This window comes from Ranitomeya imitator, chromosome 8 (genome assembly GCF_032444005.1).
Source record: "Ranitomeya imitator isolate aRanImi1 chromosome 8, aRanImi1.pri, whole genome shotgun sequence".
NCBI classification, from domain to species: Eukaryota; Metazoa; Chordata; class Amphibia; order Anura; family Dendrobatidae; genus Ranitomeya; species Ranitomeya imitator.
The window spans coordinates 43,142,131-43,164,947 of record NC_091289.1 but is presented as its reverse complement, the minus strand read 5'-3'; the positions used below and the strand labels follow the sequence as shown (position 1 = coordinate 43,164,947).

The window sequence follows — 22,817 nt, the reverse complement described above, 5'->3', positions numbered from 1 at the left end:
TTATAGGAGACATAACTAGTAGGGATATTTATAGGAGACATAACTATTAGGGATATTTTATGAGCGACATAACTAGTATGGATATTTTATGGGAGACATAACTAGTAGGGATATTTATGGGACACATAACTAGTAGGGATTTTTATAGGAGACATAACTATTAGGGATATTTTATGAGTGACATAACTAGTAGGGATATTTATAGGAGACATAACTATTAGGGATATTTTATGAGTGACATAACTAGTATGGATATTTTATGGGAGACATAACTAGTATGGATATTTTATGGGAGACATAACTAGTAGGGATATTTTAATGAAAATGATTTCATTCATCCTGATATTCCACTGATCCCGTGTAGTATATAAAGCTAAATCACCGTTGTAGTAATAAGGAACCCCCTTCAGTGCATAATGTGGGCTTTATATACTTTTGGGTAATTAAACATTGAAGTCCGGGAATGACAGGTAATGAATGCAGAACAAGTAACTGTGCGGATATCATTTTCTCCATGATCCAACTATCCAGAGAAACAGTGTTGTGGTGCCTGGGCTAATTGTCAATTCAGTACCTGCTTACCCATCCCTGAAAAACAACGATATGTGTGATCATTGTCCTTGGCTTTGACCTTGCAGAGACATCAGCAATAACAAGCAGTAATGTCCCGTCCTTTGGTAATGAGAACTGTCACTCTCTGCAGGTGTGGACGATGGTGAGGACATCCCCCGGGAGATGCTGATAGGCATTTATGAGCGCATCCGTAAGCGTGAACTCAAGACTAATGAAGATCATGTATCTCAAGTTCAGAAGGTTGAAAAACTTATTGTAGGCAAGAAGCCGGTGAGTTACTGGTTGTCGCCCAGTCAGTATGCAGTACACATAGTAATATGCTACCGTGTACTACTGGGATTATCTCCTGATAGTTTAAATGTTTTATACAAATAAAGTAAGGTTACATTAACACAACCGCCGTACACATCCTCCTGATGTCCATTGTTTTCGCGGGCAGCACACGGACCCATAAAATTTAATTGATCCATACACACATATGGATCCATGTGACCGATCTGTGAGACTCAGAACTTGTGGTTTTCTCCCCCATTTTTCTTTTTGCCATTAAATGGCTTTCAAAAATGTTGCATAAATCAACAGTGCAGGAGAGTATAATAAACTTTGAAATATGTCGTATCAGAGAAATCTACTTCCTTTCCCTCTTATCAGCCTTTTCCTCTCCCTCTACCCCCTGAACGCATCATCAACTCTGTATAAAGCCCATTATAATCTACAGAGAGTGGAGGAAGAGTGAGCAGCAGGGAAAGGAAATAGGTAGAAGGAGACATAGAAAGATCACGGTGAGCTTTCTAACAAGTCTTTTACCTCTCCCCTGTGCTGAATAAATAAATAACTACACTGATCACTCTTGCTGTATAATTTCTTATGTGCTTCTGCTCGACTCTGTGTGCTAAAAAAAAATAGAATGAAGATTAGGACTCCCTTTCTGTGTGCAGTACTGTGTATGGGAGAGGTGACCGCATTTAGTCTCTACCCACCAGCTCAGAGAGAAATGTAAATTAGAGATAAAGCCAGCAGACGGGAAAACTGGTGAAAATGCAGGATACAAGTTATATAATGGCTAGAAATGGTGTTATTCCTCATGTACAACACATGATAGCTTATTTTGAATAGTTCAAGGAATGAGACCGGCACCGCTGTCACACCTATGGCCAAAGTCTATTGTGATTAAGGGAAAGCAAATCACATCGGACCCCTGGGATCTCAAGTGCCCACCAAGAAAAAACAAATCAATCAATGTCCATGAGAGAAAGAAAAAAATGATGGCACTCACCGTCCCATTAAAAGTTCTTTTATTGTTTCACCGCCGTTTCGCGCCTCCTGTGCTTCAAAGGGTCTGGAACTGAAGGGGAAATGACGGGAATTTTGCTAAAAAACTAGCAAGATTTCCATCATTTCCCCTTCAGTACAGGACCCGTTGAAGCGCAGAAGGTGCTAAATGGTCATTGTCCGACATGTTTTCCACAGACTCTCCTGCATCCAGGTTTCAATGTGAAACAATAAAGGAACTTTTAATGGGTCGGTGAGTGCCACCATTTTTATGTTTCTCTCATCGTTATTCTGAATCGTTACTTAAAAGTACAGTTACCCCTTAATGGGGATCCATTAAAGGGGTTAAAAAGAGAAGACATCCTTTGTCCTTCAGAGTTCCATCAATGTTCCATCATTTTTTAAATGATCCATTAGGAGGAGTCAGTGGATAAGTTACAGTTCACGCAGTCTACCTGCTTCAGTTATTAAAAATGGGGTAGAAAAAATTAGATACAACAGGGAGGCAAAACATATCACACATGGAAGAAAAATGGACGTTCTTACACTGTTGTGAAATCAGACTCGAGTGTGTGAATGCAGCCTAATGGATGAATGTGGGCAAATGGGTACACATAGGCCATTAATACAACATTTACTTTACAATAGTGTGTGACTTTAGTGTCCCTGAAAACTAGAGGAAGATGTTTTTTTCTCATCATTATTATAATTTTATTATTTCTCCAGAACAAAAGGTAAGTCAATATTTTTTAGCATTTGCTGTGAATAGATATAAATATATATTTTTTTAAATTAAAATCAATTTGTACATGTTTTCCTAATTGAAGGTGTTCCTAAAGTGAATGTCTACAGCCATAAATGTAAAAGATAACATTTTGGGGGTTTGCAGCCCCCTCTAGGGGGAGCATGTTTCTGGTAATAAAAGCCATTGCATTGAAGTTTCTAACTTCCTCTAATTTAGGTTTCGGTAATTTTCGAAATGTTGGCCAAGATTAGGGGGTGTTCTTAGAAATAAAAAGACAGGTTGAATCCCCTGACGTTCCAGCTCTGCCGCTGTTAGTGGTCCCAGCTGATCAATGATGTCCCATCCATCATTCACTTGACCACTGCAGCCAATCGCTTGGTTTGATTGTGATCTTTACACACACGGCTTATGAGCTCCGGGGCAAGTGATGACCGGCCTTGACCACCAGAACAGAAGGGGATATAAGGGGTTAGTAATACTTATTTCTTTGCTTTATAAAATTGCCTACTCTTGACGAACTTTTTCTAAAATTTTGGAAAGCTCTTTGGACTTTGGGATTGTGAATGGAGGCAAGGGATTTTGAGCAATGTAGCAGAATAAGGAAGTTTTGACCAAAAATAAACATATTGAAAAATGATTCATCAAAGAATTTTAGAACTAGCACTAAAAAGGTTTTATATTGTGAACATTTCCCAAAATTTCCTTAAAGGGTTTCCTCACTACTACTCCAATAAATCTTAATGAACCACTGGTGTTCAAAGAAAAAATAAAAACTATGTCCAATCTCCAGAGAGCCACTGCTTCTCTGTAATCCGTACTGTGTCCCCCACCCGAAAATCAAATCTTTCTTCCGAGGGGCGAGGGAAGGGTGTCATGTGACTACTGCACCCAATCAGTGACTACAGCCTTTGAATTCCGCCTGGACAGGAGGGTACTGTTCAGAAAGGAAGGGCTAGCTACTCCTATATCACGTTTTAACTGAAAAATTAACAAATATTGATAGAGGGGTTATGACAAAATCAATAGCATAGTTAATAAACATTGGTCATTAAAATAAATATGTCAACAGGTTTTTTGAGAGCAGCATGATGTAGGGACAGAGACCCTGATTCCAGCGATGTATCACTTAGTTTACAGGGTGCAGCAGTTCTCATAGAATCACAGTTTTTTCTGCTGCAGATCTAGCAGAGCTCGGAATGCTGAGCTCTGTATGACCCCGCCCACACCTCTGATTGGCTGCTGTGTACAATGTATATTGACAGAAAGCTGTTAATCAGTGCTGGGGGGCAGGATTGGACAAAGGGGATGAGACACCTTGTCCTGTAGTGATAATATCCTGCTGATAAAACACTCATTGTATGAAACAACAAAACACAACCTAGTATGTGAGACAGGCTCTCAACCTCTACATCATGAGCTCTCAGATTACATAGCAAAAACATAGTTACAAATTCCATTTAAAGGGATGTTTGATCCCATGACGTCCAGGATCATCTCATCCCTGGTCGGTAAATTCAATTTATGGGTAGGGTTGGTGTAGACCTTGACCCTATTAGGACTGGGACAGCCACAAAATTGCCTGGACTGTTTCCGAAAGAGGAAAGTGTGTTAGTATCTGTGCTCCCACTGTCTGTTTGCCGGAGTCCTTGGCTATCAATGTATCTGGTTTCTTTTAATATTCATATTTATTGACTTATTATTGCTCAGCTCTGATTATAAACCTGTTTTAGTATCAAGCCTACGTGTGATTCCCAGCAACATATCCGTTACCCAGATAAATCAGCCAATTCTGGGCATGCAACGATAGACTTTGGTCCCTTTCTGTATTTTTTTATGTTGTTTGTTTTTTTAATGTGTTGGAACCGATTTTATGATGTGTCCTCATCAGCATCTTTACCTATCACAATAAAAGGATCATTTTTTTATTGCTTCCTCCATGTTATTTCCCTCTGAAATGTCAGTGTTGCTCCATCATTTTGCAGTATTAAGATCACAAAGCCAAAGATGTAGGTTATTTTATAGGATCCCTGGAAATATCATTCCCTGGCCTTGCTCCTCGCCGCAGTAACTTCCCCAGGAGATCCATCTATTGAAACGCGTTGGTTCTTCACATGTGGTGTTCTGAGATGGAAATGTGTAAAGTGTTCTTTTGTCCAATTCTCCAGAATACATGTTGTAGTTTTTGTGTTGTCACTGCATTTCCTTTGTTTCTTACGTTGTTTTTTTTTTTATTGCTAATGACTTTATGTGTGTCTTTTTACTGTAGATCGGATCCCTACACCACGGACTTGGCTGTGTAGGTATTCGTTTTGTTTAACACTTTTTAGCTAAACTCTACTAGATCTCGTCTAAAGCGTCTAATGTCTACCTTTGTTCTGAAACGTTCTCCTTATTATTATATGCTTAATACTAGAATTTCCCCCCCCCATACATTTGTTAAAGAAGTTGCCCACAACTTGGCCAACTTCTTATCATACCCCCCTCTTGGCCCCGATAAAATAATAAAGCCTATACTCACCTCTTGTGCCAGTACCGTTCCCGCGGTGTCGGCACTCCCGCTCCCGCGGTGTTGTGACACTTGACGTCGGCGCCCAATCAGAGATGGCGTCACTGTCTTCGCTTTGAGACAAATCGAACATGAAGAGGAAGTCCAAGATCAGCTTCAGCCCGGACTTAGTAACATAGTAAGGCCGAAAAAAGACATTTGTCCATCCAGTTCAGCCTATATTCCATCATAATAAATCCCCAGATCTACGTCCTTCTACAGAACCTAATAATTGTATGATACAATATTGTTCTGCTCCAGGAAGACATCCAGGCCTCTCTTGAACCCCTCGACTGAGTTCGCCATCACCACCTCCTCAGGCAAGCAATTCCAGATTCTCACTGCCCTAACAGTAAAGAATCCTCTTCTATGTTGGTGGAAAAACCTTCTCTCCTCCAGACGCAAAGAATGCCCCCTTGTGCCCGTCACCTTCCTTGGTATAAACAGATCCTCAGCGAGATATTTGTATTGTCCCCTTATATACTTATACATGGTTATTAGATCGCCCCTCAGTCGTCTTTTTTCTAGACTAAATAATCCTAATTTCGCTAATCTATCTGGGTATTGTAGTTCTCCCATCCCCTTTATTAATTTTGTTGCCCTCCTTTGTACTCTCTCTTGTTCCATTATAGCCTTCTTGAGTACCGGTGCCCAAAACTGGACACAGTACTCCATGTGCGGTCTAACTAGGGATTTGTACAGAGGCAGTATAATGCTCTCATCATGTGTATCCAGACTTCCTCTCCATGTTCGATTTGTTCGAAGAATGGGCAGTGATGCCATCACGAGAGCACCGGGGAGAGCAAGTGCTGACACCGCGGGAACGGCGCTGGCAAGGGAGGTGAGGATAGGTTTTATTATTTTATCGGGGCCAAACATTTTGTCCGAGTAGTGGACAACCCCTTTAAAATAGTTTTCTTTGCAATAGTATCAGATCAGTTGCGGTACAACTTTGAGGCAAAAAGGATGTAGGAGAACCAGCTCACCCTTATTGAGGCTGCTACAGTTCTTTGCACGGAGGAAGCCACTGCTGTCACATGTGGCACGGCGAAGATCCAAATAAAGAAAGTCCTCCCGCCGTATTCCAAGCCACAGCGCACTGGGCCTGGCATAGCTCCATACATTGTGAAGTGGCCGTGGATGGTACTCCTATTCACATAAATAAGAGAACTGCAGTACCACTCACGACCACTACACAATGTACGGAGCTATTTCCTTCAATCAGACGATCGGTAGGACCGCCAATCTGATACCGATTATCAAAACTAAGGATAGGTCACCAATATCTCAGATAATATAAAGTCTGTACTGTGCATGCAGAAATACCTGTCAATCACTGAGTAGCTCCGCCCACTGGACTCATATACATACAAGCATTAGGGATTTCAATGAATAAATAAAAAATATACTAAATCTTTCCCCCCACAAACCTGTATATCATACTGCTCGGCTTCTTCTCTATTAGTAACAGATCGGACTGCACGAACAACAAGACAGGTTCCCTTTAGCTTGTATTCCCTAAGGTGACACTTTGCCCTCATTAGGTCTTATCGCAGGAAAAATCCAGATTAGAGCAGAGATCGGACATGATTAATTATATTATTACCACTGTGTTAGGTTGCTTACTGCATGAATATATACTATACCGGCTCCAGCACATTGGTGTCCTTAAGGGTACGTTCACATTTGCGTTGTTGTGTGTTGCGTCAGCGACGCAACGCACAACGCATGCACAACGCATGCAAAAATGCATGGTTTTGTGACGCATGCGTCCATTTTTGGCTTGCTTTTGCAAAAAAAAATGCAACTTGCTGCGTCCTCTGCGCCCTGACGCTTGCGCCAAAAAAGACACATGCGTCACAAAACGCAAGACAACGCATGTCCATGCGCCCCCATGTTAAATATAGGGGTGCATGACGCATGCGTCCCCGCGGTTGCGCCCGACGCAACGCTAATGTGAATGTAGCCTAAGAGAGGCTAAACATTGATAGCGTATTGCTAATTTTTGCCATCAATGTTCGATCAAAGGAGGTATAACCCTCCAACTCACGCTTTTCTTATCAAGCCAAAAGATCATTTCACCCAACGAACGAGTGTTTTGCTGTCATTCAGTGATCGAAAGTCTGTTTATATGTCACAGTTATCGGGAAGCGAGAGTTCATAGGACCTCACGTGTTTCTGATAATCGATGCAGTGTTAATGCACGCTAAACACATTATCACCAGTGCCACTTTGTTTCCAGATGAATCTTCTAGAGTTTTTTTCAGAATCCACCCGTTTGGCCCAGTATTCATATAGAAGTTATATCATGGCCCAACGTCAATAATCTGATATACTGTATAACCTCCAGAAAATGCAAAGCAGAGCCAACGTTTTCTAGAGGTCGGACCCCAGTCGAATGTTGATGGCACGTCTTAGCTTTTTTGCCTTTTTTTCGAGACAACCCTTGTAATTGGTAAAGGACTGCTCGATGTTTTTTATGTTTGTTTTTGTATATCTAGTATGTCAGAAGTGGCTATATTTCTGCCCCACGTCTGTCACACATGACATTTATTAATGTGCTTGTTTATGTGTATTTATGTAGGCTCAGGATTAGGCTTTAATAAGATTTAGAAAAATCTGACAATGATGAGTGACAGGCCTGGGGAGCATCAAATATTATTAGTCCAAGTTCTGGCATTGGAGAATCCCGTTACTCTATAGGGTCGGCCCGTTACTCTATAGGGTCATGATTTTTATTTCCATGTAGAGATGTAAAAATTGAGGCCCCGATTTATCAACACATTTACACCAGAATACTGACGCAAAAGCTTTTGAAAAGTCACATTTTTACGCATCTAAGTTCGGAAAAAATGTGGTGACTGTTGGCGTTTTCTTGCCCATTTTTGCCCATTGCAGCAGGGGTGTGACGCCACATCTCTTCTAATTCACAATCAACCTGGGTGGCTCTTATTCCAGGCCATGGCCGAAGTAAAATGTCTAGTGAGGCGCACGTCACTAGTCATTATGCGCCTCTGACTCCAACACACCCTCCTCATCAAGACCGGTGTGAAAATCGCCAGTGTTGGTGAATCGGGGCCTGCGCGCTTTGGGTAGGATGAAATCCAGATCTGTAGTAATCTTCAGCTGGAGGAAAGTCTGGGTTGGCTGATACAGGATCATAAATGTCAATGGTTTCACCGTAGATGCCCATTCCAGAAATAGTCATTAGTGGATCTACTGTACCTAATAAAAGTCCTTTTTTCTACCGAAAAGCAGATCCTATACCCTTAGACCCATTTAACTTATTGTTCACTTTGTGATCCACCATGATCTTCTATAGTCCCGTCATACTCCTGCACGCTCAGTGTGGCAGATCATGCATATAGTGTACATTGGCATGGAGAGCAAAGAATCAGACACTGAAATTGAAAATGCCTGATCCTTCTCTCCCCTGATATCCCCTCCTTGGAAGACGCCCAATCCTCTTCCTCTCCGACACAGGCCCTACGAAAATCAACAAGCCCATCTAACTCTAATGTGTATTTGGCCTTAACAATCATGATTTGATAACATTTTCGTTCTGGATTCTTTACCACCTATTGAAAATGTTGCTTTTCTACCTACAGGTCCTTTCCTTACCGCATCGAAGACTGGTCTGCTACTGCCGTCTTTTCGAAGTCCCCGATCCAAACAAACCCCAAAAACTCGGTTTACACCAGAGAGAAATCTTCCTGTTTAATGACCTTCTAGTGGTATGTATCACGTTAAAGGCTCATGCACATGGCTATATTTTTGGGCTAAGTTCGATCCGACAAAACATCGGATTGCACTCGGACCAGTATAATTCTATGGGGCCTTGCACATGTCAGATTTGGTTCCTCTAGCCAGTACGAGGAAAAAATTGTTGCCTGCCCGATTATGATCTAATATTTGGATCGCACTTGGCCATGCAAGTCAATAAGTGTATGGAAACCATTTGACTGCACTTGGATGACATCTGAGTGCAGTCCGAATTCCATGGGCTGGCACAATGGAGAAGATGGAGAATTTTTTTCTCCATCGTCTCATCTAACAGAATCAGATTACACTATGCTGACAGTCTGGTCAGATTTGATTTGCATGATTGACCCGATGAGAGAAAATACGCTGGTGTATACCAGCCCTAAGTGAAATCTATCCCCAGAAGTCCCGGATCAGACATCGTTTAGTCAGGATACCTTATTATTAGTACACATTGCCTGTAAGGCTCAGAACTAGAAAATATATAGTATACTAGTGGCTCCTCTTTTCGGAGAGTGCGTACACATTACATGTTATTTGTGCAGCTCGAAGCGTTCAGAACTGTTAAACGTTTTATCACTATAAATTTGGAGCTTTCATCCTTTCCCAAAAATAGATTTGGAGATCAAAGAGATGAGACTACTTCTTAATCTATACACTTATGAAAGGCTTTGCTGCCGGCATTGGAAATGCCGCTATGTAAAACTGCAGATAAACGGGAGAAGCAGGACGCTGGGCGTAAAACAATGACTAGTCATAAAAGCTGCTTTTCGTTACCATCTTTTCAGTTCGCCATTAAAAGGTATCAACCACCGAGGGCTCGCAAATTTTAATATTTTTCTATGGATAATAAAGACAGTTTTCCTTTCGCACACTTTTTTACTAAATCTGCTCCATTAAGTATTAAAGGGCTATTTTCATTTTCGCCTTGATATGATCACGTTATGATCACTGGGGATCTAACGTCTCGGACCTTACCCAATCCTGATCATTAAAGTGGCTTCAGCACCGTCCCCTTCAAAGGAATATGTCAGCACATTTTACTGTGCAATCCGAGAGCAGCATGGTGTGGGGGCTGAGACCCTGATTCCAGTGATATATCACTTACTTAAATGCTGCTGTTTCAATAAAACCAGTGTTTTATCAGTAGTAGATTATCACTACAGGACAAGGTGTCTTGTGCCTTCTGGTCCAACCACATCTCCACTACTAATTAGCAGTTTTCTGTCAATATACGATGGCCACAGAAAGATGTTAATTAGTGGTGTAGACACAAAAGAGCATAGTAGAACCAAAAATACTCAGTTTCAAAAAATCACAGTAATCCGCAAGTGCTAATAAAAAGATGTAAAAAACAGGGTATTTGGTTGATACGTTTTTTGCAAAAAATTTATACTAAGCTGCTCCACCAAACGTCAAGGTATACCCATATCAGAGCAGTCCTAACTGATGTATGCAATCCCTATCTGATGTATTTAAAAACCTGATCATCTGTATATTACCTGTGTGAACAGGGTTCAGAGAGGAAAAGTCCATGTGGACATGCTGAGTTGAACAGCTTTTGTGCAGATAGCCCAAGAGGAGTGGTGGGTAACTCCCCAGTCTTGTAGGCACAAGAGAACAATTATGGAAACAGGAACACATGGGCTACTTGCACAATGAACAAGTCTGTAGGAACATGCTCACACACCACCAAGAAACTTGAAGACACAAAAGAGCATAGTAGAACCAAAAACACTGAGTTTCACTCATGTCCACATGGACTTTTCCTCTCTGAACCCTGTTCACACAAGTAATATACAGATGATCAGGTTTTTAAATAAATCATATAGGGATTGCATACATCAGTTAGGACTGCTCTGATATGGGTATACCTTGACGTTGGGTGGAGCAGCTTAGTATACATTTTTTGCAAAAAGCGTATCAACCAAATACCCTGTTTTTTACATCTTTTTACTAGCACTTGCGGATTACTGTGATTTTTTTAAACTGAGTGTTTTTGGTTCTACTATACTCTTTTGTGTCTTCAAGTTTCTTGGTGGTGTGTGAGCATGTTCCTACAGACTTGTTCAATGTGCAAGTAGCCCATGTGTTCCTGTTTCCATAATTAGTGGTGTAGGCAGGGTTATATGGGGCTCAGCATTCCAAGCACTGCTAGATCTGCAGCAGAATAAAACAATCATTGAATCATAATGACATCATGCAGCCCAGTAAGTGACGCATCACTGGAATCAGCGTCTCTGTCCCTACATCATGCTGCTCTTGGATTACATAGCAACAACCTGCTGACAGATTCTATTTCCCTGATCTCCATGCACAGTTGCTCCTGCACTCATGGCTGTGCAGGGAACGGCAACATTCACTTGAAAGGAGCCGCTCTGCAGTGGATCATCAGGAACACCCCATCGCAGGGGAGAAACTATGATTTGAATAGAAAGTTGAAGAAGCTCTGCAGGTCATTTATTGACACGATCAGTGGGGGTCATAGATTACTAAATATTAACATATTCTAGAGCTATTGTCACAGTGTGTCACATCCTTGTGGGAGATCTGGGGTTAGAAGATCACTACGTATTGTGAATCCAGAGGCGTAGCTAGAGCTTTTGCCGCCCGGGGCTGTTCCCGAGTTTGGCGCCCCCCCCCCCCCCCCCGGCTCAATACACACAAAGGTTACCAAAAATGGTTTTCCTGTTTTGTAGAACTTAAACTGGGCCTAATGGTGTCACCCCCACATGCCAAACCTGTGACTTAATACCACCACACCATGACCAGACCACATAGTGACCGAATAATACTACATACAAGGGACAAATACCACAACACCATTTCCAGACCACATATTACCACCACATAGTGACTGAATACTACAATACTGATCAGTAATAAAAAAAAAACACAATACTATCACCATAAGTGCCAGTATTCACAGGAGATCTGTACTTAGTATGCAGTGTCTGTGTAGAGGTAATACAGAGATCACTGGTGGTATTATACACAGGAACTCTGTATATAATGTATAGGTAACACAGTGATCACTGGTGACATTGTACACAGGACCGCTGTATATAGTATACAGTGTATAGTGTCAGTGTATAGGTAACACTGACTCACCAGTGACGTCTCTAGGTGAAGTCCTTCATCTTTCATCCAGCACAGACCGCCATCATTCCTTCCAGCCAGGACTCGTCTCTGCAGGAAATAACACAGTTATCTCGAGCTCCGCTTGCAGAACACATTACTTAATTTTTCACAACTTCTACATTACACCACACGAAGACAAAAAGGCGATATAGTGTCACTCTGCACAATAACAGTACCGCCCCCCCATTTAAAACAGTATACTCAAAAAATAAAATAAATACATCACTGCAGTAATAATATCCCTTAATTAGCCCCTATGGTAACACTATTCCCCACCCTGGCCCCGTTTATCTCATTCCTGGCTCCAGCCATATGTTCTCGTATCCTGCACTCATGACTATCCATTCTACCCCATATGATCTCCCCATCCTGCCCCACCAGCCTCCATCGTATCCGTCCTGCCCCATGATCCAATCCTGCCCCATGTCTCCAATCATGCCCCAAGTCCTGCCCCCAGTGTGTCCAGCAATTTGCCCCAGTGTGTCCAGCATATTACCCCCATGTTGTCCAGCAATCTGCCCCAGTGTGTCCAGCATATTACCCCCAGTGTGTCCAGCAATCTGCCCCAGTGTCCAGCATTGCCCCAGTGTGTCCAGCAATCTGCCCCAGTGTCCAGCATTGCCCCAGTGTGTCCAGCAGTCTGCCCCAGTGTGTCCAGCATATTACCCCCAGTGTCCAGCATATTACCCCCAGTGTGTCCAGCATATTACCCCCAGTGTGTCCAGCATATTACCCCCAGTGTGTCCAGCATATTACCCCCAGTGTGTCCAGCAATCTGCCCCAGTGTGTCCAGCAATCTGCCCCATGGTCTCCTGTATGCCCCAGTGTGTCCAGCATTCTGCCCCATGGTCTCCAGTATTGCCCCATTGTGTCCAGCATTCTGCCCCATGGTCTTCAGTATTGCCCCAGTGTGTCCAGCAATCTGCCCCATGGTCTCCAGTATTGCCCCGGTGTGTCCAGCATTCTGCCCCATGGTCTCCAGTATTGCCCCAGTGTGTCCAGCAATCTGCCCCATGGTCTCCAGTATTGCCCACCGGGTGTCCGGTATTGACACACCGGTGTCCAGCATTCTGCCCCATGGTCTCCAGTATTGCCCCGGTGTGTCCAGCATTCTGCCCCATGGTCTCCAGTATTGCCCCAGTGTGTCCAGCAATCTGCCCCATGGTCTCCAGTATTGCCCCAGTGTGTCCAGCAATCTGCCACATGGTCTCCAGTATTGCCCCGGTGTGTCCAGCATTCTGCCCCATGGTCTCCAGTATTGCCCCAGTGTGTCCAGCATTCTGCCCCATGGTCTCCAGTATTGCCCCAGTGTGTCCAGCAATCTGCCCCATGGTCTCCAGTATTGCCCCAGTGTGTCCAGCAATCTGCCCCATGGTCTCCAGTATTGCCCCGGTGTGTCCAGCAATCTACCCCATGGTCTCCAGTATTGCCCCGGTGTGTCTAGCAATCTGCCCAATGGTCTCCAGCATTGCCCCCAGAGTCAGACATAAAGAAAAAAAAAAAAAGTAAAATCCTCCCCTCTCCCGTTCCTAGCGCAGGTCCGGTGCAGTCAGCGTCTCTCCGGCTCTGCGACGCTCAGTACAGAGAGGCAGAGCGGCGCGCACAGTAGTGACGTCATCGCGCCCTCTGCTCTGAGACGTCGCAGAGTCAGAGGACGCTGTAGCTGCCGGCGCCGCAGGAACCAGGAGAGGTGAGTATAGAGCGGGGGCCCAGGGGCGGGGGGAGCCTGGTCGTGGCGGCGGACGGCGCCGCCCGAAGATTTAAAGGGGCGTCTTTTTTTTTTTTTTTCTTTCTCCTGCAGCGCCGGCCGCCCCCCGCATTGTGCCGCCCGGGGCAGACCGCCCCCCCCGCACTCCCCTTCCTACGCCACTGTGTGAATCGCAGATCTTCCATTTAGCCTGTGTGTTTGTGTCCCATATTACGGTAAATGGATTTTGTTTCCTTTGATGCTGTAGAGGTTAACATCCCTTTTTATGTTGGTCAGAAACATGAGGCTACTTTTCAGCTGCTTCTGATCTGATCATTACCTCTTCCTATAAAACCTGGCCAGACCTTCTCTTCCTGCCAATGAAAGCTTTGCTTCCTAGCTTCTTGGACACGCTGTGCTGAATTGGATATTGTTGTTGCTACTGGAGATTGTTGCGTGCTGTTTTTGAGTGTATGCTTTCCTCATTGTCTTATTTCCATTTGGTTGGTACTTTCCTATCCCTCCCTATATACCTCTCTACCTTTGGTGAGTGTTTGTATGTTTGTTGTTTTCTGTTATCGTTGTCTGTCTTACATGTAGATACACCAGCATTTCTGCCCCAGGCTTCCTGGTATAGGGGGAGGGGACAGTTTAGGGTATAACAGGAGAACAGTAAGGCTTGTGGCCCAAACCTCCTCACCTTTAGAGGTACCTTTGGGATCAGGGATAGTTAGGGCCTCAGTCCTAGTGATGGTTCAGGGCCTCTTTCCCTAATCACGAACAGTCACAGTGTGACAGCTATACCATCACTTACAGAGATGGGAACACCTCTTTAATCCTTACCATGCATTTTTATAAAGACGTACACACGGCACTCAAGGTCCTTGTTGGTGGTGCACAAGTCGGGTTTCCAACCCATCAAATAGTAATCACAAAATACTTGGCACTCAGAGGTTTTTTTGCAGAAACAAGTTGAACATTTCGTCTATTTGTGCATCCAGTTTGAAGATTTTAAACATTTTCGGTCTAATCACAAGACCTTCATCAGAATAATCTTTATCACAACTGGAATGCTGCGCACGGTATATGGACCTGTGGTCCTGCGTATAACTACGCCCCGGGAGTGATATACGATATCCTGGAAAATTATCTGGGCCGTTCTGGCCTCATTGCAGCCCCATGTCACGCACCTGGAAATCTAAGCTCCAGCCTACATTGCGACTCCTCGCCATACCTCCGCGCCTCCATGCCCAGGTCTTGTGATTAGACCGAAAACGTTCAACTTGTTTCTGCAAAAAAACCTCTGAGTGCCAAGTATTTTGTGAATGCATTTTTATAGACATTTTTTGTTAAATGTTTTTTTCCCTCAATAGTCATTGATATCATACTCCTAAGAGAGTCAGTCAATGTGTGGTCAGTGACAGCCCTACTCCTTGGACCACCAATAAATACCAAAGTCAGTGGCCCTTGCTGGAATGCTGTGGCCCCTCCAGCATTTTTCTAGACGCAATGTGCATCATGAATGGGGATTAGCTACAGCACCAAAAAATCCGAAAGTATAACCTTTTAAAATTGACTTTAATGTAAGTTTCTTCAGTACGGTAATTTAAAATGTTCCTTGATATAGCATTTATTAGGACCTATTAATGTCAGATTAAGGAATTTACAAATATCAAAAGTCTGACCATCACTTCCAAGCAGTAAGACAAATGAGAACAGGTGAAAGCTAAGAGATCTACTCTATATGTAACTAACAAATTAAAGCTCATGTGTGCCAAAGAGCCTGTAACTAGCCCGAGAGAGGTATCATGTTAGGTCAGGGTCCCAACAAAGGTGTACGCCTTGTCGCTGGTTGTTGGGCACACAAGAGTTGGCCAATTAGTGCGCTAGGTACCTTCACTTTTTATCTTGTTTTCTACAGCACTAATTCAGTTCCAATTTCATATATTCACTGTTTATATACTGTAGCATTTCAGAGTGCAGCTTGAATTTGTTATATTAATAAAGTAGTTTTATTAGTTTTTATTAGTGGAAGTCAAATAAAGTCCACCAAACTCTAAATGTTCACTTGCATACTTTCCAGGTAACAAAAATCTTCCAGAAGAAGAAAAATTCTGTAACCTACAGCTTTCGGCAGTCATTCTCCCTCTATGGAATGCAAGTTATGCTGTTCGAAAATCAGTGTAAGTTTTACATCGACTCTTGTGGGCTGTAAATGGGGGCATCTTTTTGGAGTCGTATCAATAAAATTATAACCTGGATATTGCATGTAAGTCACATGGGCTGTAAGATAAAAAAAATAACCTCTGCCCTGGTCTACGGACTCTGTCAAGAATTGCAACTATTCACTGGCATAATTTTGAATTCCGATCTTGGTGAATTTTATGCTAATCCCTGGGCTCTGGCTAAATACTATAGGAACCAATCAATACTATATAGAGTAAAGTCAGACAGACCTTCGATTTTGCTGGGATAGGAACACAGTCTAATGTGTATGGAGGTCTCCTGACTCTGAGGTTAGAGAAGGTTTCGGCACGTTGGATTTCCGACAGTCTATCCTTCTGTTCTTGTGAGGATAAGCTGCTGCCAGAGGAATCTGGCAGCAGCTCTCTCATTGAAAACACAGGAGACGAGTGTTCCTGTGTATGAGGAAGTCGGGAGAGATAGCTGTCAGTCAAACGATCAAGCAGATACCTAATGTGTATAAAAACCTCCCATCTCTCCCGGCAGGTGATGTCGAAGGGGAGAAGGATTGGAATGTTGGAATCCCAAAAGCCAATCCTTTTATTCCCGGCAGAGGTAAAGTCCTGCCAGAGAAGTCAGCTCTGTTATATAGGAGCGATCTGCTGAGCACTCCCGTGTATGGGAGATTCGGGGAAGATAACTGTCAGACAAATGTATATGGGGGTCTTAAGTCCTACTGTACAATATACTCATATTTGTTTCATGTTTGCCCATAGGAAAGAGTAAGAATTGTTGAAGAAGGTCTCAGGTCAGGCTGTCTCCTGGAAGAAGGATGCAGAATGTTTAAAGGGAACTTGTCAGCAACTTTTAATCTCCCTAACCATTCATTTGTAGCCCTTTAAAAGATTAGCACGTCAATCCCTTTCTGACCCCAAAGTGCTGCTGTAACATCGAGAAATCTTGATTTGAAGTCAGTCTAGAAGTGATGATGCCCTTACAGCTCCTCAACCTCACTATGTACTCCCGTACTGACAGCACCAATCCCTGGCTGATGGACAAGGCAATGGCCAGTGTATAAAGCAAACAACCTGTCAGGAATACAGTGTGAGACTGAGGAGCTGTAAGTGCACCGTGACGTCTTAATGCACTTCCAGACTGATCTTTAAAAAGAGTAGCATAAGCATAAGGGATTGGCTTATCTTTTAAAGGGCACTACAGTCATATAAATGGTTTTTGGGGGGGAGGTAAAAGCTGCTGACGGGTTCCCTTTAAAAAATGGACTAGCAATGGGAGGTAAAACCATGTTGATTAGGGGGAACTTGGAGTCCTAGGTAAAACTCAGATTTTGAGTTCTGTAGGAGAGACCCTTTAAATACCAAACTCTTCATTTACATCCCATCAATTAACGCAGAGAATTTTGTATTTTGCAGCTGAACTTGATGCATCATTTGGTCGGCAAGTGCCATTGTGCGCCTGCCCTTAGTTTATAGCTGTGCGGTTGCGAGGCAACCAGCACGGATGATAGAAAATGAGACAAATTCTCGAGAAGACAAGTGTGAAAGCTGTAAATTGTTCTGTAAATGTCAATTTGCACAACTCTTAAGCGGCATTATTCACAAAAGCTTCAGCAGGTCACCGCAGTGCAGAGTATTTGTGGAGTCCATTAGGCGGCAAATGCTAAAGCGTCCTGGCAGGCGACTTTGTGCTCGGTGATGTGATTGTTTGGAACAGTGGCCCTCCATACTAAGCCTCGCTTTTATTACGCCATGGTGACATTAATCATTGCCTGTCGCAATATTTATTCAGATTTCTATATATTCCTGTCTATGCTCATAACCCGCAAAATAATAGGACGGCTATTATATATTACCCGTGACCTTGTGCCGTAACACAAGTAACTCAGCTTTATTTAGCACAATGTCGAGTTCTGAGTATTTCATATGCAGAATTATACCTCTCTGACCGTTTACTCAGGAGAATATTAAATATTTTTCTCCTCTTCGACAGATCTCTCTTTTGGGATCCCGAAGTTATAGATGATACCGTAAGCCGTTATTATAGCACATCTGCTACCCCTTGGGCACATATGACAGATTTGAGGGCATCGGATAATAAATGATCATCAGCCAGGAATTAATATCGTGCTATAAAGTAACACTAATGTGTGAAGAAATAACATTATTTTTTTTTTACGCTTCAAGGAATACTGTTACCTTAGATTCCTAAAAATACAAGCAGATGCCATTAGCTTCCGGCTCTCGAGAAAATTTCATGAATTACACAAGGCAGATTCATTTCTTCTGTCTTCGCTTTCTTCAGGAACTGTCAGCTGAAATCAGTAGATAAAACAGGGAGTGCAAAGAATATGGAGTCTTTGATTATTTCTGAATTCAGTAAGATATTCGGGAAAACGTTTATTTAAAGTGGACCGGTTAGCAGGTCAAGAATTGATAGTTTGTTTGTCGTTGTCTATTTTTGTTTCTCCCCTGAGTATTTTTTTTTTCTTTTTAAATTCCGTCATACGATTCCAAAGATATGGGCCTTTTTCCTGCACAACTTTTTATGGTCTTTATAAAAGAGGGTGTGTCTCAAATGATAATTATGCAAAACAGGCTAAAGACACGCCCCAGAGGAGCCCGTGAGCCACACCTGGTTTGTCAAAGTGGTATAAATTGGCAGTAAATAAATAGGCTCATATCTCTGGGACCACATGTCGGAGTTAAACAAAACAAAAATCTAAATAACATGAAAATAAAAACTGGCGACTTTTTGCATAATGATAGGTTCACTATACCACAGATCACTTGATAAAGGGGCATTGTGTTTTCTGAGACCATAAAATGATTGTATGTTTTACATCATCTGATGTTTGGATTGCTCTTTATTGTTTCTATGCGCTCATTTGATGTCCTGGCTTCTGATAGTATTTAGAGCAATGTATGGGCTCTATGCACTTCAATATCTCATTATAATGCACAATTGCACCTGCTTTTGAGGTAGATATGGCCCCCTCACCTTTTGGGTCCCTGTGTGGCTGCACAGGTTGCACCAATGATATGTCCGCTCCAGGGCCATACATCAAAACGTATACACTGGTCTATTACAGCTATGCAAAAAATGTATAAAAATGAACAAGAGGTTGATACTTTAACATTCTGATCAGACTGTATGAAGTCCACTGCCACGTCACGGTGAACCTTAAAGGTGCGGCACTGTGTGCCGACCACTGCCAAAGCAGTTTAGCATCAGGTAAGGAGCGACCCGGTGCCCCAGAGCACCAGTGCCGCAAGGCAAAGCCCCCATGGCTCCTTGTCACACCACCCCACATGTGCTGCATCACAGCAACAATGGCCGCCATGTAGTACCCAAACCTCAGTTTCTATGAGCTCTCAGACTAAAAGTTGAGAGCAAAAATAGATAGAACCCCTTCTGCAGTCTCCTGCTAATTAAAACACCTAAGCCAAATGGACAGAGTGCTGGTACCACGGAAAACAGAAAAGAGGAGACAGATCATGCAATATACCATAGCTGTAGAAAAAGACATGGACTGCACATCCAAAACTCACAAATTTGTAAAATTGAACACAAGGTTCTTAGTTTAACATTGTGATCAGACGGTATAACGGCCACTACCACGTCACGGTGAACCTCTTAGTGGGTCACTAGCCTTAAAAGTGCGGTGCCATGAGCCGACCACACTGTTCTTAAGGTTTGAGCCTTGCGAAAAAGATTGTTTTAGCAAATTTCTTCTTCGATGGTTGTTCTACTGTGCAGATATTACATTACGGACATGACGCCGAGCTTCACTGCGCGCTGTATTTCTAGATTAGCTCATTGATTGTTACTCTTTGTTCATTTTAGACTACCCAAATGGCATCCGACTCACATCAGCAATTCCAGGAGCAGATATTAAAGTTCTCATAAACTTCAATGCACCAAATCCCCAGGATCGCAAGAAGTTCACAGATGACTTGAGAGAGTCCATTGCAGAAGTTCAGGAAATGGAAAAATACAGAATAGAGTGTAAGTACAAAGGTATATACAGTCTGCGCATATAATGTCATACTGATGTCAGGGCAGCTACTCAGTAGAACAGGGGATGTATTAGTAGATTTAGTGAAGATCTGCTGAATAAAAAATAGACAATTCTATTAAAAGTATGGCCAAGTGACCAAGATGCCAGGACATCACAGTCTTCTACTGGCCCAAAGGCCACATATGGATTTTGGTCTACTGGTTGACTAATGTTCCTAAGCAAATCATGGATGTTTAATCCATGAAGCTCTCACTAGAATAATGCCCTTTAGATTACATATTAGTGACGCCAAAATTTTGCCCACTAAATACCTTCTCACACTACTAATCAGAAGGTGGGGTACATAGCATACACTATATGGTGGTCCCTTGTCACCCTCTTGACTCGAAGGGACAGCGTCCATATAACTTGTACTATCAATATGGCCAATCTAAATATATGAAGAACCAAGACAAACAGAGAATCCCATCAGGATAGCTCAGAGGCGAAGAGGGCTCCTGGAAAGATGAAGATGTGACATATGGTTGTGTACCTAAAAACAAAAAGAGGAAAATTCAAGCTCAACTCCAATGTATGTGTGGACCAGTTTGAGAATTCAGGGTAAAACAATAACAAGTATAGTGGATATACATTTTCAAGGCTTTATACAACATTAAAATCCCAAATGACAAAACACTGACGCGTTTCACACACAGTCTAGCGTGAATATGGATGTATAGGGGTGCTTCGGTTGTATTCAGGCTCTAGGTCCTGAAGGTGGCATACAATGTTGGATTCGACAGATTGTCATTTTAAAGACTATTGTTGCCCTAACCTAATGTAGCGTGTCCTACGGACGGGATCTCGTCAGTGAAATCCCAGATACAAACGCTTCTCGTTGTTCAGTATTGGATTTCTGCGAGTTGATAATGCGGCTCATTTTTCCCTTCTACTCATTGTGTTTGCTTCAGCGGAGCTAGAGAAGCAGAAGGGAGTGGTGCGTCCCAGTATGTCTCAATGCTCCAGTTTGAAGAAGGAGTCTGGTAACGGGACATTGAACAGGACATGTCTAGATGACAGCTACGCCACAGGCGAAGGACTAAAACGCAGCGCTCTCAGCAGCTCTCTTCGAGATCTGTCAGAAGCAGGTAAGAATGATTCTCGTATACCTGGTTATGAGCTTAATATACACAAATATGTATATTCAATATAAATATACCATCATTTGTGCTGTATACAGCCGTAACCCTTATAAGAATATTTATTTGGTTTATTTGCTGTTTTCCTTTTCTTTTTTTTTTTTTGCCTACTTGTTTTGACAATGAACTATTATAGATTACTATGTATACTTGCAGTGAAGACAGTGGAAAGCGTAAGTGGATTTGTAGACATAGAAGCAGACAGACCCAGGTTCATGTAATGATCGCTTCATGTGTATCCTGTGCTTCCGTGTACCCGTGCATTACATTAGATGAATGAAATGGAGTGAAGCCCGTCTAAATTTATTTTTTGCCTTTCGATGCTGTACTAGATATTGGCCCAGTTATCTAGGTCTTTTAGCATTACCATTTGAAAGTAGCTTTACCGCAGCAGACTGACATTGAGCTGCATACCCTCAGGGTCTGCAAACACAAGTCCGATGAAAAACTGGACCGCTATCTTTTATCAGCATTCACGAATCTCCGCCTTTATAAAAATTATAAACCTCCTGGGTTAGTCCTATCACCAGGATAGCAGTGGAATATGAAGCTTCTTTATGGTACACATTAAGCCATGCAGGAACACAATATAACCTAAATAGAAAGAGTAGAACATTGCACACAGAGCCATAAACGTAGACAAAAAAATCCCAAATTATTATTTGTGTATTAGCGTGCTGTGAAACGAAAAACAGCCTTGTTTTAAACAGCTGCTTATTTTCTTGGAAGGTAAACCTTGCGGCTCGCCTTGACCTTGTGAGCTGGAAATTACCGTACCTTGTACCCATTAATAAAGCGATTCAGGCTCTTTGATGTACAAGTGCGGTATACTTGACATTGTCAATGGCAGGATACTAATCTACCCTCCATGCCGTGATTTTACAACAATTATTTTACAATATGTCATTGAATCTTTCTTTGCATCATCATCTGTAACCATCCATTATGTCCATCTAATATAACCACCACCAACCACATCATACTCATCAGTGTCTTCCATCCATCTAATATAACCACCACCAACCACATCATACTCATCAGTGTCTTCCATCCATCTAATATAACCACCACCAACCACATCATACTCATCAGTGTCTTCCATTCATCTAATATAACCACCACCAACCACATCATACTCATCAGTGTCTTCCATCCATCTAATATAACCACCACTCACCACATCATACTCATCAGTGTCTTCCATCCATCTAATATAACCACCACCCACCACATCATACTCATCAGTGTCTTCCATCCATCTAATATAACCACCACCAACCACATCATACTCATCAGTGTCTTCCATCCATCTAATATAACCACCACCAACCACATCAAACTCATCAGTGTCTTCCATACATCTAATATAACCACCACCAACCACATCATGCTCATCAGTGTCTTCCATCCATCTAATATAACCGCCACCAACCACATCATACTCATCAGTGTCTTCCATACATCTAATATAACCACCACCAACCACATCATACTCATCAATGTCTTCCATCCATCTAATATAACCACCACCAACCACATCATACTCATCAGTGTCTTCCATCCATCTAATATAACCACCACCAACCACATCATACTCATCAGTGTCTTCCATACATCTAATATAACCACCACCAACCACATCATACTCATCAGTGTCTTCCATACATCTAATATAACCACCACCAACCACATCA

At 42.5% G+C, this 22,817-nt stretch overlaps 1 protein-coding gene across 14 annotated transcripts in view; it reads left to right on the top strand.

The window, feature by feature from the left end:
* IQSEC1 (IQ motif and Sec7 domain ArfGEF 1) overlaps positions 1-22,817 on the top strand; it is an 816,093-nt gene that overhangs the window by 761,830 nt on the left and 31,446 nt on the right. For all 14 annotated transcript variants that reach the window (XM_069736797.1, XM_069736803.1, XM_069736798.1 and 11 more), the window contains 6 exons: positions 704-843; positions 4,857-4,886; positions 8,744-8,869; positions 15,809-15,908; positions 19,771-19,932; positions 20,896-21,072. In XM_069736797.1, coding sequence (XP_069592898.1) covers positions 704-843; positions 4,857-4,886; positions 8,744-8,869; positions 15,809-15,908; positions 19,771-19,932; positions 20,896-21,072 — 735 coding nt within the window. The remainder of the gene's footprint in view (positions 1-703; positions 844-4,856; positions 4,887-8,743; positions 8,870-15,808; positions 15,909-19,770; positions 19,933-20,895; positions 21,073-22,817) is intronic.